The sequence below is a fragment of the Lemur catta genome, chromosome 3 (assembly GCF_020740605.2).
Source record: "Lemur catta isolate mLemCat1 chromosome 3, mLemCat1.pri, whole genome shotgun sequence".
NCBI classification, from domain to species: Eukaryota; Metazoa; Chordata; class Mammalia; order Primates; family Lemuridae; genus Lemur; species Lemur catta.
In genome coordinates, this window is record NC_059130.1 from 103,800,731 (window position 1) to 103,825,988 (window position 25,258).

At 41.3% G+C, this 25,258-nt stretch overlaps 1 protein-coding gene across 2 annotated transcripts in view; it reads right to left on the reverse strand.

The window, feature by feature from the left end:
• Positions 1 to 24,302, reverse strand: part of KPNA6 (karyopherin subunit alpha 6) — a 51,695-nt gene extending 27,393 nt beyond the window's left edge. Inside the window, exon 1 of one of the 2 annotated variants that reach the window (XM_045548407.1) lies at positions 24,195 to 24,302. In XM_045548407.1, coding sequence (XP_045404363.1) covers positions 24,195 to 24,198 — 4 coding nt within the window. In that variant the 5' untranslated portion in view covers positions 24,199 to 24,302. Of the gene's footprint in view, positions 1 to 23,834; positions 23,874 to 24,194 lie in introns of those variants that run through there. The other variant, XM_045548408.1, reaches the window with a different exon arrangement.
• Between the last annotated feature and the right edge of the window lie 956 nt (positions 24,303 to 25,258).

The following is a 25,258-nucleotide window of genomic DNA, read 5'->3' on the forward strand; positions in this document are numbered from 1 at the left end:
TATTCTATTGCCCCTTAGTCACTCAGGAGCTGATCTGTTTATCAGATTGCAGTGCTTGTGTTCAAGCAACCCTTGTTTTACTTAATAATGGTCCCAAAGCACAAGAGTAGTGATGCTGGCATACTGTTACAATTGTTCTACTTTATGATTAGTTATTGTTAACAATCTCTTATTGTGCCTAATCTATAAATCAAACTTTATCATAGGTATGTATATATAGGAAAAAACATAGTATATAAAGGATTTGGTCCTATCTGCAGTTTCAGGTATCCACTGAGGGGCTTTGAACATATCCTCTGCAGATAAGGGAGGGACTAGTGTATATGCATCCCATGGAGTATTATTCAGCTATGAAAAGGAATGAAGGTCTGACACACGATACAATATGGATGAACCTTGAAAGCAGTATGCCAAATGAAATAAGCAAGACACAAAAGGACAAATTATGTGATTCCCTGATATGAGGTACCTAGAGTAGACAAACTCAGAGACAGAAAGTAGATTGAAGGTTACCAGGTGCTGGGAGGTAGGGAAAATGGGAAGTAAAACAGAATTTCTGTTTGGGGTAATAATAAAAAGTTTGGAAATAGTGGAGGAGATGGTAACACAATATTGTGAATGTAATTAATGCCACTGAATTATACACTCACAAATGGTTAAAATGGCAAATCTTGTCACATATATTTCACAATAAATAAAATGTTTTTAAATTCTGAGGCTCGAGGACCGCGAAAGCGCAGGAGTTCAAGGTTGCAATGAGCTATGATCAAGCCATTGTACTTCAGCCTGGGTGACAAAGCAAGATCCTGTCTCAAAAAACAAAAACAATCTCTTTGCTCTCAGATGTCATTAAAAAAAAAAAAAAAAAAAAAAAAAGGCCGGGCGCGGTGGCTCATACCTGTAATCCTATCACTCGAGGTCAGGAGTTCGAGACCAGCCTGAGCAAGAGCGAGACCCCGTCTCTACTAAAAATACAAAGAAATTATCTGGCCAACTAAAAATATATATAGAAAAAAAAAATTAGCTGGGTATGGTGGCGCATGCCTGTAGTCCCAGCTACTCGGGAGGCTGAGGCAGTAGGATCGCTTAAGCCCAGGAGTTTGAGGTTGCTGTGAGCTAGGCTGACGCCACGGCACTCACTCTAGCCCGGGCAACAGAGCAAGACTCTGTTTCAAAAAAAAAAAAAAAAGAAAGAAAAGAAAAAAGAAAAAAAACTGGCAGCAAACATCCCTGAAGCCTTACCACTTGCTTCTCCCCTTATAGGTAATTCCCATCTTCTCAATTTTTAATCTGAAACAGTGACTACATGTATTGCAAAAGTGAAAGTTTTATATGCACAAAGAAGGGGACAACTAACTCTTAATACTGTCCTTTTTCTGGAGGGATAGGGATGATTGTGACAACAGAATTCGAAAAGAAATTTCTCACCAGGCGTGGTGGCTCAAGCCTGTAATCCTAGCACTTTGGGAGGCCAAGGCAGGAGGATGGCTTGAAGCCAGGAGTTCGAGACCAGCCTGAGCAAGAGTGCAACCTCACCTCTACAAAAAACAGAAAAATTAGTCAGGTGTGGTGGTGTGTGCCTGTACTCCCAGCTACTTGGGAGGCTGAGGCAGGACTATCGCTTGAGCCGAGTAGTTTGAGGTTGCAGTGATGTATGACCATGCCACTGCCCTCATGACCAGGCAACAAAGTGAGACTCTGTCTAAAAAAGAAAAGAAAAATTAGTCAGCCAGGCATGGTGGCTCACGCCTGTAATCCCAGCACTTTGGGAGGCTGAGGTGAGAGGATCACTTAAGGCCAGGAGTTCAAGACCAGCCTGGCAAGACAGTGAGACCCCATCTCTCTAAACCATAAACAAAAAGTTAGCTGGGCGTGGTGGTGTCCCCCTGTAGTCCCAGCTACTCAGGAGGTTGAGGCAGGAGGATCACCTGAGCCAGGTTACAGTGAGCTATGATTGTGCAGTTGTACTCCAGCCTAGGTGACAGAGTAAGAACCCTGTCTCAAAAAAAAAAAAGGAGTCTATAAGGGAATCTGGATTGAAAGAGAAGTGAAACTGGAGGCTGAGGATGGAGAGCTGAATTTTGGAGCTAGGGATACTGAAGAAATGAAACTTTAGAGAAGGTGTCCCTGATCATTCTGGAAAGTAGCTTGGGGAAGCAATAGCAGTAGTAGAGTCTTACAATGTACAAGTCTTCACATCCACTTGTCAAAACCCAAGTGGACTTATTGTAAAAAAAGTTCTAGGAGACAGCAGTGACCTCCCTTTGGGGTCCCTGATTACCTCTATGCCTGGAGACTAACAGGTAGAGGACAATTTCCTAAAGGCAGCACTGTGAACCTCCGTCCCCTATTACCTGACACATGTTTTTTCATGACTCTGAGTCTGGGCTCTCCCGGAGGCTATCCCCTCCTTTGAGCAGAGCTGACAGTGAAGCTGGAAGGGGAACCAGGTTGTGTTTCTTTAGTTACCATGGTGACAAGAAACTATCACAAATATTTGCTTATGACTTCACTGGAGAAGCAGGCAGGGAGGTTAGATTGAAAGGAGGAATATCTGTAGAAGTACATGTGGAATCAGCAACCAAAGGAAAACTGGGCTATCTCTCAGCCATCCAGCTGAGGGGGCCAAGGGGCTTTTTCCATCATGCACTCTCTTACTTGCTGGGGCTGAGTCAAAAAAATCCACAATACAAATGAAACTTTCCTAGCATCTGACTGCCCTACACTAGCTTTGGGTTTTCTTAGTCAAGGAATCATCTCAAAGTGAATTATACTTCCCATTTCTAGAGAATAAATATCTAATGTTGCCCTACATTTTCTAGGCTTTTAGAACCCAGGACCTAGCAACAATACAAAATAGGCATGGGTGAATTATGTCCTCCCCAAATTCATATGATGAAGTCCTAATCCCCAGTACCTCAGAATGTGACTATATTTGGAGAGAGAGTCCTTAAAGAGGTAATTAGGATTATTTGGGTAGGCCCTAATCCAGTAATTGGCATCCTGGTAAGAAGAGAGGGAAAACACCATGTGAACATTAAGACGGCTATCTAGAAGCCAAACAGCAACCTCAGAAGAAACCAACCCTGCTGGCCCCTTGATTTTGGACTTCTATCTTCCAGAACTGTGAGAAAATGTATTTCTGTTGTTTAAGTCACCCAATCTGTGATAATTTGTTATGGAAGCCCTAGCAAACTAATATAGGCCTTAACTGATAGATGAAAAAACTGAGGCTTAGAAAATACAACTGTCAGAGAAAAGAACAAAAAAAAATTGAGGCTCGGGTCACACACTAGTGAGTAGTAAGATTGCTGTAGTGCTACACTTAATCACTGGTATGTTTGAGATTTATAAATTTTTAAAATTATGTATATTTTGCCAGAAAAACACATACTACGTATAACCAGCTGTCCTATACATGGGATGGGAACAATACCATTATACCTTCAAGCTCACAAATATGTGCTTAAAGCATCCTGGACAGCTGCTGGCTCTAGGACTTTCCAAATCAAAGTCTTATGGTTTATGGTCTATATTTCAAAAAGTATACCAAGTAGATTACCAATCACTTGAAGGCACCTGCCTAGAAGAGCCCAAAAGAACTGTATGTGAGAGATCAGGGAACCAGCGTTTTCTTTCTAGGTAATGACATGGCAATCTTCAAAGGACATGGGCCCTGGAATACCATTAGGCAGTCAATCTTTTCAAATTATGATCCTTGTCCCAGTGCTAAGCTGAGTGGGCTCTCCTCTTTGCAAAGTAAGACTTTCTAATGAAATGTTATTGTAACTGCCCTGGTAGTGAGAATGAGCTAAGGCTTTAAATCAGACAGAATAACTATTGGGCATATGACCTTTACAACTCATCATGATGTATTAAGGGTTCCTTAAAGCCACTGGGAAAAGAGATAAGAGATTAAAAAAACCTGTTATCTCCCAGCATTTGTCCTCTTCCTTCAAGAATATAAGAAACCTATCTTCTCCCAGGCTGAAATGACTTTTTTCAGCTGGTCCCTCCTTGGATTCTCCGCTAGGAATTCTCAAACAAATAAACATCAACAGAAGATTCTTGGGTTAAAACACAATAGCCATATACCAGTTAATTAAAAAGAAAATGGTAAGCATGCACTGGAGTATAGAGCCCACAGTGTTAGCAAGTTAGTTAGGTTTGATAATGTGCCAAGCTCTTTGTATATATAACCTCTAATCTTCAAAACAATCCTAAAAAGTGGGTATTATTCCCTATTTTACAGATGAGAAAAATGAGACTCAGTGACAAGCCAGAAAGTTAAAGTCAACCCTGACCTGTTTGGTTCCAAATTCCAGGTTCTGTTCATTTTGTAAAAAGAGAAGCTCACTGCTATTGGCAACAGCAAATACATCAGAATTCTGAGTTGGGGTTTGTACCATCACTGATAAAGAAACAAATCTGCTCACATCCTGGAATTTCAGTTAACCACAAACTGAAATGTCTCAAAGGGTAAGAAGTCAATGATTCTTTTATTTTAGAGAGCAAGGTCTCCCTTGCTCTATCACCCAGGCTGGAGTACAGTAGTGCAATCATAGCTCAAGTGATCCTCCCACCTCAGCCTCTGCAGTAGCTAGGAATACAGGCGCCTTCCAGCACAGTTAAATGTTTTTATTTTTATTTTTTGTAGAGACAGGGTCTTGCTATGTTTCCCATGCTGGCCTCTAATTCCTGGCCTCAAGTGATCCTCCCCCTCAGCCTCCCAAAGCACTTGCGATTACAGGCATGAGCCACTGTGCCTGGTTCAGCTGTCTTATAGAATGCTCCACATTCTGGATTTATGTCATGAAACTCATACTCCTATCCTTTGTATTTCCTGTAAAGTTTGGGGCTTGAATAGATTCAGGTTAAAAATATTTTTTGGCAAGACTATGTATAGGTGATGCTGTGTTTCGTACTGCATCATACCAGGAGACACGTAATGAGAGGTTGCCCACTATTTGATACTAAATTTGATAACGTGGTAACCGAATCTCTCTTCTTAAAAGTCATCTACAAATCCTAAGTATTCATCTACCTTAATTTTATCGTGACATGTTTCTTGAATATTATAAATCTTATGTGTAAGAAATAAAGCACAACAAAACAACTTTAAAAAATAGTCATTACCAATATTGTTGAATCTGTGTGCTCTGTTCATTCTAACCAAATCTGACTTACAAAACTGCTTTTTTCAAGGTACCAACAAGGTCCATATTACCAAATTTAATGGAAAAAAATTTCTGTCCTCGTCTTAACCCTTCAATAGCAGTCACTATCACTTCTCAGCTTTCTTGGCACCATTCCCTACCTCACCCATACTTGCCAGTCTCTCTTGATGGCTCCTCCTCCCTACATCTAAATACTGGTTTCTATCTTCACTCTCTCCCTAGGTGATCTCATCCAATAACAATCCCCAAATTTATGTCCCCAGCCCAGCCCTCTCCTTTGAGCTCCAGACTACCTACTTGAAATCTCCACTTGGATATCCAAAACTAACTTAATTTCTAATTTCCTCCTGCCACCATCAGCAACAGCAACACCATTTACCAGTTACTCAATCCCAAACTTTGGTAAAAGCCATTCCTGATTCCTCCCTTTCTCTCACCTCTTTAATCTATTGCTAAATCCTGTCACAGTTTTATTTCCAAAATATATCTTGAATATATTTACATCTCTCCCAGTCTCTGACCCCTACCCTGTCTAAGTCACCAACTCTTTTCCTGGCTACTAAAACAATCCCCCTCTTCCCCGCCTGTCCCCCAAATCCATTACCACACAATAAAACTGGTGTACACTTCTCTCTTGCATTTAGAACGAAATCCTCTCCACAGCACAAGGCCTTGCCTACACCTCCAGCTCATCTTGTCTCATGCAACTCTTTTTTTTTTTTTGAGACAGCGTCTCACTCTGTTGCCGGGACTAGAGTGCTGTGGCATCAGCCTAGCTCACAGCAACCTCAAACTCCTGGGCTCAAGCGATCTTTCTGCCTCAGCCTCCCAAGTAGCTGGGACTACAGGCACACGCCACCATGCCCAGCTAATTTTTTCTATATATATTTTTAGTTGTCCAGCTAATTTCTTTCTATTTTTAGTAGAGACAGGGTCTCGCTCTTGCTCAGGCTGGTCTCGAACTCCAGAGCTCAAACGATCCACCCGCCTCAGCCTTCCAGAGTGCTAGGATTACAGGCATGAGCCACTGTGCCAGGCCTCATGCAACTCTTAAACCTCATTCATTACAGGCTCCTGTCACAATGACCCTCTCGGTATTTGGAACCCACCAAGCTGTTTCCTGCTGCATAGTCTTTGCACTTCCTGTTCTCTTTCTGTCTACAATGCTCTTCACCAGCTCTTGGAATTGCTGGGTCCTTCCCCTCACTTCCCATTACCCTCACCCAAAATAAGTTAGCCTGTTTTTTTCAGAACATCTGTTTTATTTTCATTATACTAATTATGATCTGTGTCTGTTCTACATAGGATGTTAATTTTCACAAGGAAGTGACCTTTGTTGTATCCTCAGCAACTGTATCATAGATATACAAATATTTGTTGATTGAATCACTACTCAAATAGTAATTATTATATACTTATCGAGCACCTCCATTGTCCCAAACACAAGGCCTAGCTATAGTAGTTGCTTAATAAATGTTTGTAGGATAGGTAAGTGAAGATGTGTATAGCCAAGAAACTTTCCTTGTGACTGGAGTGGAGCAGAACTTTCAAAGGTAGATAATATACAGACTTCCTACTAGAAACCCAGAAACCACAGGTTTCCTCCAGAAGTCATATGAAAACTGAATAAAAATGCTCCTTTATCAAAACTACACGACACATACCTCAGAAAAAGGCAGTGTAGACTGCTAAATCCAGTGACCCTGTCAGTATTCATTCTATTTGACTTTCTAATTTGTCACCTTTGCCTTCCTGAAACTCTACACACAGTTCTGATAGCAACACCTTCTCCCAAGTTCTTCTCTTACCTTTCCAAGCACTCTTTCTCGGGTTTCTTATTGTGGTTCTCGTCCAAAGCAAACCTCTCAACATCAGTATGCACCAAAATCTGACCTTTGGTCTTCTTCTCGGCAGGAGAATCTACCTCCCTGCCAAAACCATAATCTCCCTCTGCTTCAAACTCTTTTTAAACCAAATTCCAAATCCCAATCATCACAACCTCCTGCCTACTAGCTTTCTCCACCTCACTTTCTCCTTAAACCAGTTTCTTCTCCTATATTCCCTATCTCAGAATTAATGCCATCATCATTCACCTGATCTTGGAGTCAGCCATGAACTTTCTCTTCCCCAAAGACAGTAAATTGATTTTTACCTGCCACTCCAAATTGGTTGCTACTGACCACCTCCAATAACAGTGTTTTAGTTTACATCCTCACCACCTCTCACTTCTAGATCATTAAATCTTTGAGAGCATGAATGCTTTATCTTTGAGTCTATAGGACAGTGCACAGCACACAGCATGCTCTAGCATGCTCTCAAATGTTCCATCCAACATTTTAAACTTCAGTTTTCCAAAGGATCTGAAGTAGATTACAATAAACCCAAAATAAAAATATGAACTAGGAATATATAAATTTGTATAGAAAATGGGGAGAGAGAAATGGAATAAGAAGGATCCAGAGAATCACTGAATTATTAAAACTGAGTGGCATTTTGGCATGTCAGCTACCTGACAGCCAAAATAAAGCCAAATGAGTATTTATGTAATTTTCAAAAAACAACACTCAAGTATATTTGGAAAGCAAAGTGTTTCTGAAACTTGGCTTCAAGAATGAACACCTATGGCTTTACAGTCTACCCTTTAGGCTTTGATTCCAGAACCAGAGAGGCTGGTAGTAACAGAGCATGATGGCTCTCATGCATAGCTTCACTCCAAATGGAATGAACTGGGAAGGAATAAAAATCCAGAGAATCTCATTCTGCTTGTTCCATATAACTGCACTTTATTAAACAAAATCCACAAGTTGAATTAGAAGCGATTTTTTTTGTTGTTGTTGGTAGAGATAAGGTGGCTGTCCAGGCTGTTTTTGAATTCCTGGCCTCAAGTGATCCTCTTGCCTTAGCCTCCCCTAAAGTGCTGGGATTACAGGTGTGAGCCACAGCACTGCCTATGATGGTGTCTTTTGAAGCATGAAAGTTTTAAATTTTGATTAAGCCATTATGTGTGTGCGGTTGCTTATGTTTTCAATGTCATACTGAATAAACCATTGCCTAATCCAAAGTCATGAAGATGTACCCCTATGTTTTCTTATAAGAGTCTCATGTTTTAGTTCTTACATTTAGGTCTTTGACCCAGTGGGTTAATTTCTGTGTATGGTGTGAGGTAGGGGTCCAACTTCATTCTTTTGCACATGGATATCTATGCCTTTTAGGCATTATATACAGCAATTAGCAAATTAAGATAATCAAAATAAATCAGTGATCCACGTGAATCCTTTCTTAATGAACTTATCTTGAATTGAGATGCCTTCAATGTTAACAGTTTGTGTGATTAAACCAACCTATTAAACCAATTATAATAAGTTGCAGTATACAACAAGTTCCTTTCTGGTATCAAATTACTTATGTTCCATGTCATGCTAGGAGGGACCTCTGTCAGGCACCAAGGAAGGCAAGGATCACAACGTTTCTGCCAAGTCTCACATTTGTGTACTCGTTGCTAGCTGTGAAGCAGTCTTCTAAAGTTCATTCCGGAATGCTTACCAAAGTCTCTGGCCATGGTGAAAAGGTTTTATCCACTAAATCCAGACTAAAAACCAAGATATCCTATTTGAAAAATCTTCCATCTATCCCAAAGTCAATCTCTATAGAAGTGGGAAATTCATATTTGATTGGTAATGATTTAGTAGGGATTTGCTTAGTTTAGGCTCATGTAGAATCCCCACTTTAGAGGTGGGGAAACGGAGGCACAACTTGCAGAAGGACCCAGCTATTAAGTGGGAGAGTCTAATCCAGGTCTTTCTGACAAAAGCCAATGTTCTCACCCTTACATCTATCTTACCTAACAGCATACCAACCATAAGGGGACTTCTTTGCTGTTTCCTGAAAGGGGTGGGCTCCCAGGAATGTCAATTCTGCACTTGGATTCTACTATACTATTGCCTGATTCAATCTCTCAAATGAGGTGTGGTCCAGGTCTTGCCATGAACAGGGGATAAAAATATCAGATGATACAAATACTAATATGCACAGGAAAAGTAGAAAATTGTAGGGACTGGCAGGTTGTCACTGCAAAGGAAAAACACAACCATTTGAGTTAATTCCCCTAGTTCTTGTTTGAGGCTGTGTGTGTGTATGGAAGAGAGATGGTGGTAGTGACAGCAGCACTAATGATACAAAGTTGTGTGAAATAGGATGAGCTGTAGGGTTTGAAAATCTAAAAGGTCAACATTATGTGAATGGACAGAATACCTTCAAGGGTTTGTATTACAAAGAAATATCTAAGCCTGGTATGGTGGCTCAGGCCTGTAATTCCAGCGCTTAGGGAGACTGAGGTGGGAGGATTGCTTGAGGCTAGGAGTTCAGGGCCAGCCTGGATAACACAGAAACACCCCATCTCTACAAAATGCATTTGAAAAATTAGGTGAGTGTGGCAGAGGCTGAGGTGAGAGGATTGCTTGAGGCCAGGAGTTCAAGGTTATAGCGAGTGCTATGATCATGCCACTGCACTCCAGCCTGGGTGACAGACTAGACCTTGTCTTAAAAAAAAAAAAAAAAAAGGAATGACAGAGAGGAAATAAAAGAAATATCTAGCACTGAGAGAAGGTAGTGTGCTGGATGCACCACCAACAGGCACGCTGAAAGCGGTGTGGTATTGGTGAAAAGAGCCACAAAGACAGACTGATTCCTAGTCTTGCTATGTAATATACTTAGTAATTGTACACTTGGGTGTCACTTATTTGTATCTCAATTTTCATACCCTTACCCTGTCTATGTCAGAGTCACAATGAAGACCAAATCAGGGTACCCTGTAAATAGTAAAATGCTATGCTGGTAGGGTAGGATTAGGTTTGAAAATGGCTTTTCAAACTTTCTGAATTTCTCTCAGAGCTTCATGACCAGGAGATTCTGTAAACAAGAAAACGGTATGAAACAGGTCTGATGGCATGAGCCTCCCAGAGTGTTATCTGCAAGCCTATCAGAATGCCAGTCACTAAGACAATAGAAGAGACTCCTTTTCTACCAGACAATTGGGTCAGTCCACAATGGGGCAATAATAAAGCTGCTCATATTCTGGCAGCATCCTCATAGGACCAGGCTGAATAGCAATCACTCTAGGAAACAAAGCTGAATTTACGCACTAGGTGGTTTAGCTAAAGGTCGCCTGAGGAAAACTATTTTCTGCACACACCATTATATTCAAAGCTCAGGGTTTAAGTGAAGCATGGTACACTGAGGTAATGAATTAACTAGAGCGTTGACAGCCCTAGTTCTCTAGTTCTCGAATCCTAATTCTCTCCTAGGATTTACTAGTCCTTTGGCCCTTGAGTGCATACGTAAACGCAATGCTCAGACATATGGAATGCAGGGTAAAAGGTAGAGGGAAGACGTAGCAGAGGACTAGGATAAGCCATAATCCAAACAATTTCTCCAAGAGAAATTTTCCAGCTATCTCTTGTGAAGCGTGCAGAATCTGGTGGCTTTCACCTTCCTAGGGACACCTCACTGCCACCATCACTAGCTGCTAGCGTGGACTAAAATTACTTAAAGTAGGGACACCAAAGAGCTCAACGTGCATTTAAGCAAACCCAGAAATATTCACTGAATATAACCTAAGCACTTGCAAACACATGTGTGTATCTGTGTATACCTCATATATATACCTATATATAATACACACACACACACACACACATGCACATTTCTAAATGGTTATCTCCAAACTGACTCAAATAGACACTGTATAAAGGTTTCTGCCTTTGGGAAGCTTTACAACTTAGTTTAATCTCATAGCACTAAGAATATAAACAATAATGAATGTAACTGTACAATGAGTACAGAGGATGGGAGTGAGAACTGTCATTACTGAGTGGTAAGCTCTGAAGTGGTCTTCCAAGGCTAGATGGTCAATATTTCTGAATGTAATAGGGGTGGGAGGACAAGCAGTTCACCAGGAGCAAAGATTAGGAAATCAGAAAAACCAAGATCAGTTTGGAGAACAAGACCAGTTTGGTTAAAGAGGCATAAAAACAAAGGTCCACACAGCAAAATGCCTCTGAAATAGAAAAACAACCACAAGGAGACTCCTTTGTTATTTCCTAGAAGGAGTGTGCTGGCTGTCTGGCCTCTATTCTGCAGTATCCTCTACTCCCAATCCTAGTCTTCGGACAAGAAGGGTTCTACATTGTCTGTGGGCTGAATTACACAAATGCTTCTGATTAGCTCTTCATTTTAACTTTTAAGGGCCTTTTTGAGTTCTTCTGACAAATCAAAAACAGGGATTTCTCTAATCTGTACATATTAATTGCAAAAGAGCCATTCCATCCTGGCAATGGAGTGAGAACCTGTCTCAAAAAGCCCCCCCCCAAAACAAAAACACCCCTTTCCCCCATCCCCCACACACACACCAGAAAAAGAGGGAGCTACATTTGGGGAGGCAATTTCTAAGGCCCCATGTGGGAAGGGTCCAGGACAATACGGGGAGAAGAGCAAGCAAGGCTAAAAGGCACAAAGAGAATCCTCTCCAACCTCAGAAGGCATGCCACCAACAGTCATCCAATATTGCCCCTCAAACTCTTATTGCCCCCCAAACTCTATCAACTCCTTCCAACATGATTCAGTGGAAACAGCACTGATTTGGGAGTCAAGTGAACTGGGTTCCAAGCCCAACTGCACAACCATGGGCAAATTACCCATTATTTTGAATCTCACTTCTGCCCCTCTAAAATGGGGATAATAAACTCTACAGGGCCCTGCTGGATTAATGAGGTAATGTGAAAGTATCTAGGGCCTAAATGCTGAATCAACGGTATTTCCTTTTTCTTCTCAGCTCATACAGTGAAAGGCCTCAATTCCTGTCAGGGCAATTTTCAGGAAGTTAGAGTCAAAGAGGAGAATTAATTATATTTTTTTGCTTTCTATTAAATAGGTAGTTTTCCCTTTCCTTCCTTCTAACACTCCAGCTTCCTTCTCTTAATCTTTATCCTTCTAGTATGTCTTCATTTCTTTAAAAGCTAGACTTTAAGAACCAATGAGTCAGGGTGCCATGGCTCACACCTGTAATCCTAGCACTTTGGTAGGCTGAGATGGGAGGATTGCTGAGCCCAGGAGTTCTAGACCAGCCTGGGCAACATAGTGAGACCCCTGTCTCCACACACACACAAAAAAAATTAGCTGGGTGTGGTGGTGCATGCCTGTAGTCCCAGCTACTTAGGAGGCTGAGGCAGGAGGATCCCTGGAGCCTAAGAGTCTGAGGTTGCAGTGAGCTATGATGACGCCACTGTACTCCAACCTAGGTGAAAGAGTGAGACTCTGTCTCTTAAAATTTTCTAAAATAAAAATAAAATCAAAGAAGAACCAATGAGCCACGGGTTTTTTAAAAGGGCCTATTCCCTACCATTTACTTCATCCCAAGAGGGGCAATTTCAATCATGTCTCATTAGATAATTATAACCTCTGGGAAGATTTAAATGCTGATGACTTCTGCAATCCATATACCTGAAAGGAACATGGATTCCTCTAACCATATCTCACAAGCACTTCAAATGTCTAAAAAAAAGAAAAAAACCCATCATCTTTTCCACAAACCTGCTCCTTTTCTATTTCTCCTAATTCATGGTCCACAATCCCTTACCTGGAATTCTGAAATCAAAAAAGCTCTGAAAACAGGAAGGTTTTTAGTACATATGGCCACAAAACACACTTAGCAGCAAAACCTGAACTAAACTGACATGAAACTATTTAAAGTTCTAATTTATTCCACTCAATTAATATTTAAATGGTAATGTTTTTGCTACAGAAATATTAATAATATTTAATTATACAGGGTTCTATCCCAGACCCCTGCTGGAGGTATTATACAAGTTATATGTACTGTAATATCTTTCTAAAATTCAAAAATTAGGCCAGGTGTGGTGGCTCATGCCTGCAATCCTAGCACTCTGGGAGGCCAAGGTGGGAGGATCACTTGAGCTCAGGAGTTTGAGACCAGCCTGAGCAAGAGTGAGACCCCATCTCAACTAAAAATAGAAAAATTAGCCGGGCATCATGGCATGTGCATGTAGTCCCAGCTATCTGGGAGGCTGAGGCAGGACCATTGCTTGAGACCAGAAACTGGAGGTTTCTGTGAGCTAGGGTGGCACCACAGCACTCTAGCCTGGGCAACAGAGCAAGACTCGGCCTCAAATAAATAAACAAATAAATAAAATTCTGAAACATCTGGCATAAATGATTTCTTATAAGGTATGCATTCTCAATGGGGGCAATATGACACCTATAATCCCAGCCCTTTGGGAGGCTGAAGTGGGAGGATCACTTGAGGCCAGGAGTTCAAGACCAGCCTAGACAACATAGCATGACCCCATCTCTACAAAAACAAATTTTTTGAAGTTAGCTGAGCATGGTGGTGCACGCCTGTATTCCCAGCTACTTGAGAGGCTGAGGTGAGAGGACTGCTTAAGCCCAGGAGTTTGAGAAAAGCCTGGGGAACATAGCGAGACCCAACCTTTCAAAAAAAATTTTTTTAAAAATTTGTTTAGTCATTCTTAATCCTGCATTTAATAAAAAGCAAGTTTTATTTTATTTATTTTATTTATTATTTTATGTATAATGCATATATATACTTATTATGTATACTTATAGTACCTAAAAAGGCATATAGTATATCTGTGTATTAACATTTCATAGGATGGGTACATTAAGGGAAAAAAGGCCGAGAAACACTGATTTAAGGGATTAGGGATCTGCATCAATATCTTCTCAGGTTTTCAAGCCAGAAATTTGGGAGTCACCCTTCCTTGACAACTCCATCTCTCTTATCCTCAGCTGTACATACAATGGAGTGGCCAGCTTTACTTCCTAAATATTTCTGGACTCTGTTTCTTTTTCTCTACTTCAACTGCCATTGCTCTACTTCAGGTCTTCACAATCTCTTGCCTAGACTTTATAGGAGTCTCATCAACCTACCTCTTCTCTCTTCACACCTAAACTTTTTAAAACAGTTTGCCTCTCCTCTCTCATTTCTTAGCTTACTCCAATTTGCTTCCATGGCATCAAAACTGTTTTTATAAAGGCCATTGATTAAGTACATGATGCTAAATTCAACAGACATTTTCAGTCCTTCTGTTGCTTGTCCTCTTGGCAGCACTCAATCCTGACAACTATTTCCTTCTTGAAATAGTCTCTTTCCCTTGGTTTTGTAGACACCAACCACTCCTTGTTTTCTTCTTCCAATTCTGGCTGCTGTTTCCCTTCTTTCTGCACATTAAAGCTCTACATTAGAGCTCTTTTTTTAGCCCCTCTCTCATGACACACATTTTTCCTAGATGCTATTAGTGACTCCCACAGTTTTAGTTATCATATATAGAGATAAATAGATAGACGATCAAACCTTTATTTCCATTCCCAGACCTCACTCTTGAGCTCCAGACTTCTATATTCAACTGCTTTTTAGATACCTTCCCTTACTGGTCAGAGACACCTCAAAATGTCCAAATTTAAATTCATCTCAGTTAACAACATCACTATCCATTCTGCTGCTGCTCAAGGCAAGAGACCTAGGAATCATGTGCAGTATCTCCCCCTGACCTTCAGCTGCAGCCACCAGTTGAAATCAATAACCAAGTCCTGCTCATTCAAATTCCTAACTCTCTTATTCCCTACTATTAACACCTCAGTTGCTGGCATCATCGTCTCTCGCCAGGACTACCGCTCTACTTGAAGAACCTCCTAGTTGGAATCTTATTGCACTCTAATACCCAGAGCAATCCAATTTAAAAAAAAAAAGATATATATATATTAATATATATAAATATCATGTCACTTCTGAGATTTAAAACCCTTCAAAAGCATTTCACTGTTCTCAGGATAAAGTTGAAACATCATTCCCTCGTGCTACCAATCCATCTAAGCCCACCAGTCATTTCATTCTGAAATACTCATTTCCCCTCCCACCTACCAATGAGAACTCCTATCAATAATTCAGGTCTCCCTTAGCCTAAAGACCTTCCCTGATTCCCCAAGGCTGGAGTGGACCCCCTTACTATATGCATCCACAGCACTCTGAGCTGCTCTGCCCAAAATATGTATCATTTTGTACTGGTCTCCAAAATATAGGACACATAATAACTGGAGTGTGGGAAGAGAAACATAAATACACAGAGAAACCTTACTAATATTGAATATACCTATTAACCTATTAATACTGACAACTTTCATCTGTTGGTCAGATGGCCAGGTTTTCCTGAAGGAAGACTGGGAGTTATTCCAAGCAGGTGACGTGATGATACTAGTTCATTCACATTTAACATACTGCATCATATTGTAGACTGTGTGCCTAGTTAAGTGGATGTACAAGTTATCTAGTTTTAACTAAATTAATACTCACAAAACAGATAGGTGGTTTAGAGTCCTGTCAAGAAACCTAAGGGATGGCTGGTCTGAGTGCAGTGGTGTTTACAATTGATCACAACTAGTTACAGATTCCTTTATCCCTTTCTCCACTCTGCTGTTTCACTTGTCTAGCCTTAAAAAAAAAAATCTAAGGGAAGATAATGCTAATAGTGCAAGCACAAGAGGAACAAGAAAATGACAGAGCTGATGCCTCTGGAAGTACAAGTTCTTAAGTACCAGAATTTCACCTGCCACAAAACAAAATAATGTAATGACCAGCCAACCAGAACTAAGACAGCCGAAAATTTACTATTTTTTTTTTTTTTTTTTTGAGACAGAGTCCCGCTTTGCTGCCCGGGCTAGAGTGAGTGCCATGGTGTCAGCCTAGCTCACAGCAACTTCAAACTCCTGGGCTCAAGTGATCCTCCTGCCTCATCCTCCCGAGCAGCTGGGACTACAGGCACAAGCCACCACGTCTGGCTAATTTTTTGTTTCTATTTTTAGTTGACTGGCTAATTTTTTTTTTCTATTTTTAGTAGAGACGGGGTCTCGCTCTTGCTCAGGCTGGTCTCAAACTCCTGACCTCAAGTGATCCTCCTGCTTCAGCCTCCCAGAGTGCTAGGATTACAGGCGTGAGCCACCACGCCTAGCCAGAAAATTTAAATTATCTAAATTCAAAGCCGGGCCTGGTGGCTCATGCTGTAATCCTAGCACTTTGAGAGGCCAAGGTAAGAGGATCATTTGAGGCCAGGAGTTCAAGACCAGCCTGAGCAACAGAGAGAGACCCCCTCCTTTCTAAAAAAAAAAAAAAAAAAAAAAAAAAATCACAATCAATTACAGATTCCTTTGTTTCTTCTCTACTCCCACTGCTTCACTTGACTAGTCTTTGAAAAAAAAAAAAAAAAGATCAGCCTGAGCAACATCGTAAGACCCCCTTCTCTACAAAAAATAGAAAAATTAGCCAGGCATAGTGGCGCGTGCCTGTAGTCCCAGCTAATTGGGAGGCTGAGACAGGAGGATCACTTGAGCCCAGGAGTTGGAGGTTGCAATAAACTATGATGATGCCACTGCACTCTAGCCTGGGCAACAGAGCCAGATCCTATATGCAAAAAAAAAAAAAAAAATTTATACTACTTCATGAACCTTAATCCAAATGTATATTATGCCTAAAAGTAATACCCACTGAATATATGGTTATCAGTAAAACATTTAAAAATCTTTGTCTTCATCCCTTTAAAATGTTTTTTAGATACACAGAACTTTGTAAAATACATAGACTAAGAAATAAAGTGCACAGGATATTAACTGAGGCAAAATTTACAAGTAAAACAGACAATTCTTGGGCTATATTTGACCTCAAATATCCTACCCTTAATTAGCTTAATGTTTTTAGATTTTAAAAATTAACTTGTAACATTTATGAAGCAGTTAATATCATGTGGAAATCCAGATGTACAGCTTCAAAAAAGAGAGGGATTCTGAAAAAGGATGGAAATCACACAATAAGGCAACACTAGAGCCACATTCCGCCACGGCAACAACTGGCTGGAGCTCAGTAGCCAGGGAATGGGGCTCTCTAGTTCATTGTCAGACTCCATTTGGTCTATTTCATTCAATTACTCACCAGAATGTAAACTATAGGATTTCACCAGAAAGATAGATTTTTGTCTGTTTTGTTTACCACTGTATTCCAGGGCCCAGAACAGTCTCTGGCACATAGGGTACTCCATAAACATTTGCTGAAAATTAAGAACCATTGCCTGCCTGTTCCCTAAAAGTATGAGTTTCTGACAAGTATTCCTAATATGTTGTCTTCCCCTCAAAGATGAGTTGATTTATCTTTACATTTAATATAGGGACTGGGCCGGGCATGGTGGCTCATGCCTGTAATCCTAGCATTCTGGGAGGCTGAGGTGGGAGGATTGCTTGAGCTCAGAAGTTCAAGACCAGGCTGAGCAAGAATGAGACCTCAGCTCTACCAAAAATAGAAAAATCAGCCAGGCATGGTGTCACACACTTATAGTCCCAGCTACTCAGGAGGCTGAAGCAAGAAGCTTGAGCACAGGAGTTTGAGGTTCCAGTGAGCTACGATGATGCCACTGCACTATACCCAGGGTGACAGAGTAAGACTGCCTCAAAAAAAAAACAAAAAAAAACACAACTATATGGCTTGACACATAGTAAGCACTTTGTTTACTAAGTGATTGATAGCTATTATCACTGATTGAATACTTACTATGTGCCAAGAACCATGGTAAAATGCTTTACAGGCATTACTTCATTTAATTCCTATAACAATCCCATTATCCCTATTTTAGAGATGAGGAAACAAGGCTCTGGAGATTAAGTAAATGGTCAAAAAACTAATTATACAGAATGAAATAACTATAGTACAAGAAAGGATACGAAAAGGTAAGAACAGACTGTTCCTTACTGGAGCAATTGCTCTCTACCATCTTTTAGAGTGTAATTAGAAGAAAAATGAAAAAAAGGTAAGAACAAAGTGCTATATAATTCAGAAGGAGAGTTCACTTCCAATGTGTATAATGTATTTGGGAAAAGTTCATGAAGGAGGTAGCATTTAAAATAGATCTTGAAAAACAGGAGAGATTTCCATAGGAAAAGATGGGTGGGGAAGGGACTGCTTTTGCCACTTTCTGCACCAGGAATGCTTAAGCACAAAGGAGGTAGTCTGAGAGGAATGCAGGATATGTGGATAAATGCTAAATGAAATAAGGCTAGAAAAGTCAGCCAGGTACAGTGGTACACCTCTGCAGAGGCAGAGGTGGGAGGATCACTTGAGCCCAGGAGTTTGAGGGTGTAGTGCACTATGATCCTGCCTGTCAATAGCCACTGCACTCCAGCCTGGGCAACGTAGTGAGATTCCATCTCTTAAAAAAAAAGTCATGAGAAGCAGGACACAGTGGGGGAGTGAGTTTGATGCTTGTGGGACACTCAGGTAGTGATCAATGGTTTATTTAGTGCCTTCTCTGAAAGTAGCTGTTACAAACTGGGGGGTGGCTGGACAAGGCTAGAGAGAAACTAAAAGAGATATGCTCAGTTACTTCCTGACCAGAACGGTTCAGTTAGAAAGGTTTTGTCACTTGCAACCAAAAGCAAACTAGACCTGGCCTTTATTATCCTATTTAAGTCCAGAAATAGGAAAGTTCTGAAGTCGGCTAATTCAGCAGCTCAAAAACATTATAAAGAGATCTTCTCTACCCTAACCCTCAGTGGCTGACTACCCTCACTTTCAAAACTGCCTGCCGTTATTTATAAATTCTGCCTCATGATCCCAACATTGCTAATGGCAATTTCAGAGTCAGAAAAGGGCTCTTTCCTTGGCAAAGGCAGAGCACAGCCCTTAACAGCCCATATTTTGGTTAGAACTATACTTAAGTGGCTCCTCCATTTACCAGCCGTGACCTTGCCCAAGTTACTGAAACCTCTCTTATGCTTCAGTTTCCTGAACTAAAACATGAAAATCTCAGAATTGAATGAGTTAATAAATAAAGTATAGGCATACTTTGTTTTATTGCAGTTTACAGATATTATGTTTATTTTTTTTTTTTACAAATTGAAGGTTTGTAGCAACCCTGCATTGAGCAAGTCTATTAGTGACATCTTTCCAATAGCATGTGTTCACTTTGTGTCTCTGCGTCATATTTTGGCAATTCTCACCATATTCCAAAGTTTTTCATTATTGTTTTACTGTTATGGTGATATGTGACTGGTCATCTTTAATGTTACTATCGTAATTGTTTTGGTGCACCATGAACCACACCCATATAAGATGACAAACCTAATAAATGTTGTGTTTTGACTGCTCCATTGACTGGCCATTTCCCCATTTCCCTGTCTCTCTATTCCCTAAGACAGAACAATATTGACCAAAGCCCTGGAAAAAAAAAAAAAGAACAATATTGAAATTAGGCCAGTTAACCCTACAATGGCCTCTACATGTTCAAGTGAAAGGAACAGAATAGTTGTATGTCTCTCACTTTAAAATCAAAAGCTAGAAATGGGCCGGGCGCGGTGGCTCACGCCTTAATCCTAGCACTCTGGGAGGCCGAGGCAGGTGGATTGCTCTAGGTCAGGAGTTCGAGACCAGCCTGAGCAAGAGTGAGACCCCGTCTCTACCAAAAATAGAAAGAAATGATTTGGACAGCTAAAAATCTATATAGAAAAAATCAGCCGGGCATGGTGGCGCATGCCTGTAGTCCCAGCTACTCAGGAGGCTGAGGCAGTAGGATCGCTTAAGCCCAGGAGTTTGAGGTTGCTGTGAGCTAGGCTGATGCCAGGGCACTCACTCTAGCCCGGGCGACAAAGCGAGACTCTGTCTCAAAAAAAAAAAACAAAAAAAAAAACAAAAGCTAGAAATGATTAAAGCTTAGTGAGGAAGGCATGCTGAAAGCAAAGACAGGCCGAAAGACCTCTTGCACAGGCAATGAGACAAATTGTGAATGCAAAGAAAAAGTTCCTGAAGGAAATTAAAAGTGCTACTCCAATGAATACATGAATGAAAAGAAAGCAAAACAATCTTATTGCTGATATGCAGAAAGTTTTAGTGGTCTGGATAGAAGATCAAACCAGCCACAAAATTCCCTTAAGCCAAAGCCTAATCCAGAGCAAGGCTCTAACTCTCTTCAATTCTTTGAAGGCTGAGAGAAGTGAGTAAGGTGCAGAAAGAAAATGTAAAGCCAATAGTGGTTTGTTCATAAGGTTTAAGGAAAGAAGCCATCTCTATAACAGATTTTCAAGTAGAGAAAATAGTCTTCTGTTGGAAGATGCCATCTACGACTATCATAGTTACAGAAGTCAATGCCTGGCTTCAAAGGACAGGCTGACTCTCTTCTTAGGGCGTAATGCAGCTGGTGACTTTAAGTTGAAGACAGTGTTCATTTACCATTCTGAAAATCCTAGGGCCCTTAAGAATTATGCAAAATCTCTCTGCCTGTGCTCTATAAATGGAAGAAAGCCTGGATGACAGCACATCGTCTTACAGCATGGTTTACTGAATATTTTAAACCCATTGTTGAGACCTACTACTCAGAGAAAAAGATTCCTTTCAAAATATTACTGTTCATTGACAATGCACCTTCTCAACCAAGAGCTCTGATAAGAGAGCAACAATGAGATTAATGTTGTTTTCAAGTCTGCTAACACAACACCTATTCTGCAGCCCATGGATCAAGGAGTAATTTCAACTTTCAAGTTTTACTATTTAAGAAATAGGCCGGGCATGGTGGCTCACGCCTGTAATCCTAGCACTCTGGGAGGCCGAGGCAGGAGGATTGCTTGAGGTCAGGAGTTTGAGAACAGCCCGAGCAAGAGCGAGACCCTGTCTCTACTAAAAATAGAAAGAAATGATCTGGACAGCTAAAAATATATATAGAAAAAAATTAGCCGGGCATGGTGGCACATGCCTCTAGTCCCAGCCACTCGGGAGGCTGAGGCAGAAGGATTGCTTAAGCTCAGGAGTTTGAGGTTGCTGTGAGCTTGACGCCACGGCACTCTAGCCTGGGCAACGGAGTGAGACTCTGTCTCAAAAAAAAAAAAAAAAGAAATACACTTCATAAGGCTATAGCTACAGATCTGGGCAAAGTAAATCGCAAACCTTCTGGAAAAGATTCACCTTTCTAGATGCCACTGAGAACATTCTTGATTCATGGGAGGTCAAAATATCAACATTAAAAGTAATTTGGAAGTTGATTCCAACCCTCATGATGACTTTGAGGAGTTTAAGACTTCAGTAAAGGATATAACTACAGATGTGGTAGAAACAGCAAGAGAACTATTATAGAATTAGAAGTGGAGCCTGAGGATGTGACTGAATTATTGCAATCTCATGATCAAACTTCAATAGATGAGGAGCTATTTCTTATGGAAGAGCAAAGAGAGTGCTTTCTTGAGAAAGATTCTACTCCTGGCGAAGATGCTATGAACACTGTTGAAATGACAACGAAGGATTTAGAATGTTACATAAACTTAGTTGATAAGGCAATAGCAGGATTTGAGAGGACTGAATCCAATTTCGAAAAAAGGCCTAGTGTGGGTAAAATGCTATAAAACAGCATTGTGTGCTACAGAGAAATCTTTGGTGAAAGGAAGAATCAGTTGATGTGGCAAATTTCATTGTTGTGTTATTTTATGAAATTGCCACAGCCACCCCAACCTTCAGCAACCACCACCCTGATCAGTCAGCAGCCATCAACATTCAAGAAAGACCTTTACCAGCAAAAAGATTATAACTTGCTGAATAGCAATTTTTACCAATAAAGTACTTTTCATTAAGGTATGTACATTCTTTTAGACATAATGCTATTTATTGCACACTTAATAGACTACAGCATAGTATAAATACAACTTTCATATGCAGTGGAAAACTAAAAAATTAATGTGACTCACTTTATTATGATATTCGCTTTATTGCAGTGGTCTGGAGCCAAACCTGCATTATCTCTGAGGTATGCCTATACCTAGAAGAGTACCTAGCACACAGCAAGCTCTATATAAGTGCTGGCTATTATTATTATAATAGCTTTCATGTTTGTCTTTTTTTTTTTTTGGCTCTCACATTTTGGTAAAACCTGGGTTAAAATACAAACTGGCAAAAAATAAGAATAAAATATATGCTGGCCAACCTCTTTTAAATAAATAAGGCGTGTCCAGAAGTCCCCCAGGCTTCCTTTCACATCAGTTAGCCAGAACGTCATATGCCCATGCCTAAATTAATCACTGTCTAGGAAGACAGAATTACAATGATTGGTCTAGAGTTTACATCAAGACCTACACACTGGGGGTTGGGAGGGGTGGCCAAATTCTCAGTTAGTTAATCAGCAGTGATGGTGATACGACAACCAATGTCTCCCAGGATTTATGAGGTTGTAGTCTCTGCTAGCGAGGGTCAGATTAAAGCAACATCCAGGGCTGCAAGCATCACTCCTACAGAGCTCCTGATACAGAAAACTACAGCTATTGAGATAGCCCTATCAGTCTTATTCAACTGAGGATTCTGGAAACCAGAGTGCTTAAGGGAAAGAAACTAACATTATCGAAGGCGGGAAAGAATCTGTTCTGATAATTATAGAGCCCTTACTAGGCTCCACACACTGTGTTATCTTATTTAGTCCCCATATATCTTGATAACACTGCCCCTCCCCTCCTTTCTAAGGATGAGAAAAGGAAGGCTCAGAAAAGTAGAAAAACATTTATTTATGGACTGTGCTAGAGGCTATCCATATGCATTGTTGCATTTGATATTTAAGTGACTTCTCTGAATAAGGGCTAGGAGGTAGCAGGCCCAATTATAATACCAGATCTGACTCTAAAGTCATTGCCTTGCAGCTCAAGGCACTAATTTGTTTCCTCAGGATCAGAGATCTTACAGAATTCAATTCCAGAATCTCATTTAGCTCCCCCAGACACAATAGTTGGGGTTAGCAATTTACTCCAGATTTTTTTAGTTTCATTCAGACTAAAAACTTCAAAGTGGACCCATAAGCAAAAAGCACCTTTACAATACTAAGGTTAAGACCTTTCTTTCCCTTTCTTCCAGCCCAACCACTAGAGGGCTAGATCATAAAAAAAACAGCAGTTATAAACTAGGGCTCTGGAGTAGCCACTAACTGTGTGACCTTGGGTAAGTTACTTTACCTCTCTAAGCCTCAGTTTCCTCATCTGTAAAACAGGAATAATGGTAGTATCTTACCTCATTAGGCTGTACAAATTAAGTAAAACAAGACATATAAAGCAATCAAAACAATGCCTGCACATAGAAAGAGCTTAGCAAATTTAAGTTTTTATTGCTGTGAAGGAACTACCACTGCTGGTTCTGTCTCTAAGCCCAAAGACTCGAGCTTAGAGTAGTCTCTCTGAGCAGAGGCCTTGCCAGCCAGAGTCCCCTCAGAAAGATCAACAGGTCGCTCCTTTTCTCCTAGCCAGGGCCGGCCTAGAAACCTTAAGTCCCCAACCTATATGTGGCCAAGAGGTCTTGGCCTTTGGTTATCAACCACTACGAAGGCTGTCACTTTGAGCCCAACTGAACCACACTATTTCCGCCCCAGCTGTTACTTCTCCCGGCCTTCAGCGGCCCAAGCTGCCCCTCGGCCTGGCTGCCCCTGGTTACCGGCCTGGAGGTGATTCGCCTGGCGTCCCCCCAACAGAGGACTCTACCCTGCGACGTGGGTAGGACTTCCTTGAGTTCAGGGAAGCCACTGAATCTAGTCAAGACGCGCGTCGGCCAAACACAAGCCAGGAGAAGGCTACCTTAGTGTCGCCCAGGCCTGCCGCTGGGAGCCCGTTCCCCAGCCCAGTCTGGGAACAGGGCGGAGAGTAGGCCCCTTTCTAGTCCCCGTGAACACGTGGGCTCCTGCCAGAGGTCACCACGTGGGGGGCTTTAGGCGTGCCAAGGTGTCCCCGGAACCAGCCCCCAAGGACTGCTCCCCGCGCGGGCCCTAGCCCGGCCCCAAACTGGCCTGAGGGGCACTCCCGGCCTGGCTTCTCCCCTCAGACCTATCTAGAGGGGAATTCAGAAATCTTCCGCAGACCAGAGACAGGCTCTCACCAGATCCCAAGCCCTGAGACTGCCTGAGCCTCAGTACCCAATTGTCTGGTTTCCTTACTCACCCATCGCGGCTCCGCTCGCTCAGACTTGGCGGCGGCAGCAGCGGTAGCTTCAGCAGCAGCTTCAGCAGACAATATGGCGGATCTGCAGGACGGCAGCCCGAAACGGACAAACTAGCTAACACTCAACCCTGGGACGAAACGCTTTCTTGGCCCCACCGCCTACATTACAGCGAAGGCAGGCACTTAAAGAGACCACAGCCTGTAAAGGGAGGGAATGGAAGTAAAATATAAAAGGAGTGGCTGGAGAGAGACTGGGAGGGATACTTAGAAAGTTCAGTGTGTGTTTGAGTTCTCAGCTGTTTCTGCTATTATTTATTCTTTTTCGCTCGCTGGCAAGTTTGTAGAGCAATATTTCTTCTTTATAGTGAAGTCTCCTCCCCCAGTACACTTATCCCTTCCTTTCGTAGTTAAAACTATGATAGACTATGATAGATCTAAAACAATGGTAGATAAAATAATTATAGACCCTGAACTGAATATGCATAAGGAATCATCTGGAGAGGGGAAGTGACTTGCTCAAGGCTATAACAGCGAGGATAAAGAAGTCAAGACTAAACCCATTTTTTCTGACTGGGCCTACCACAGGTAGCTCTAGTTAAGACTGCAATCTTATTGGGAGATAAGAATTAGAAAAATAATGAGACTGTGCAGTATAGTTGACAGCAATTTCACAATCATCATTTCATTTATCCTCACAGCAAGCTCCTTGAGGGCAGGGATTGGTTCTGTATTGCTCACTGCCCTAACTCCAGCACATAGCACAGCATCTGGCACATGGTAAATGCTCAGCAAATATTAATGATTGTTGAATAAACAAAGGAATGAACGGGACAATGACTTACACAGAGCAAGGGATATGATCTCCCCTTTTAGACATGACGAAATTAAAGCTCTTAGTGCTTGTGTGCCTTTTGTTTTTGTTTTGTTTTGTTTGAGACAGGCCCAGGCTGAAGGGCAGTGGCCTGATAATAGCTCACTATAACCTTGAACTCCTGGGATCAAGCGATCCTCCTGCTTCAGTCTCCTAAGTAGCTCGGACTACAGGCATGTGCCACCACACTGGG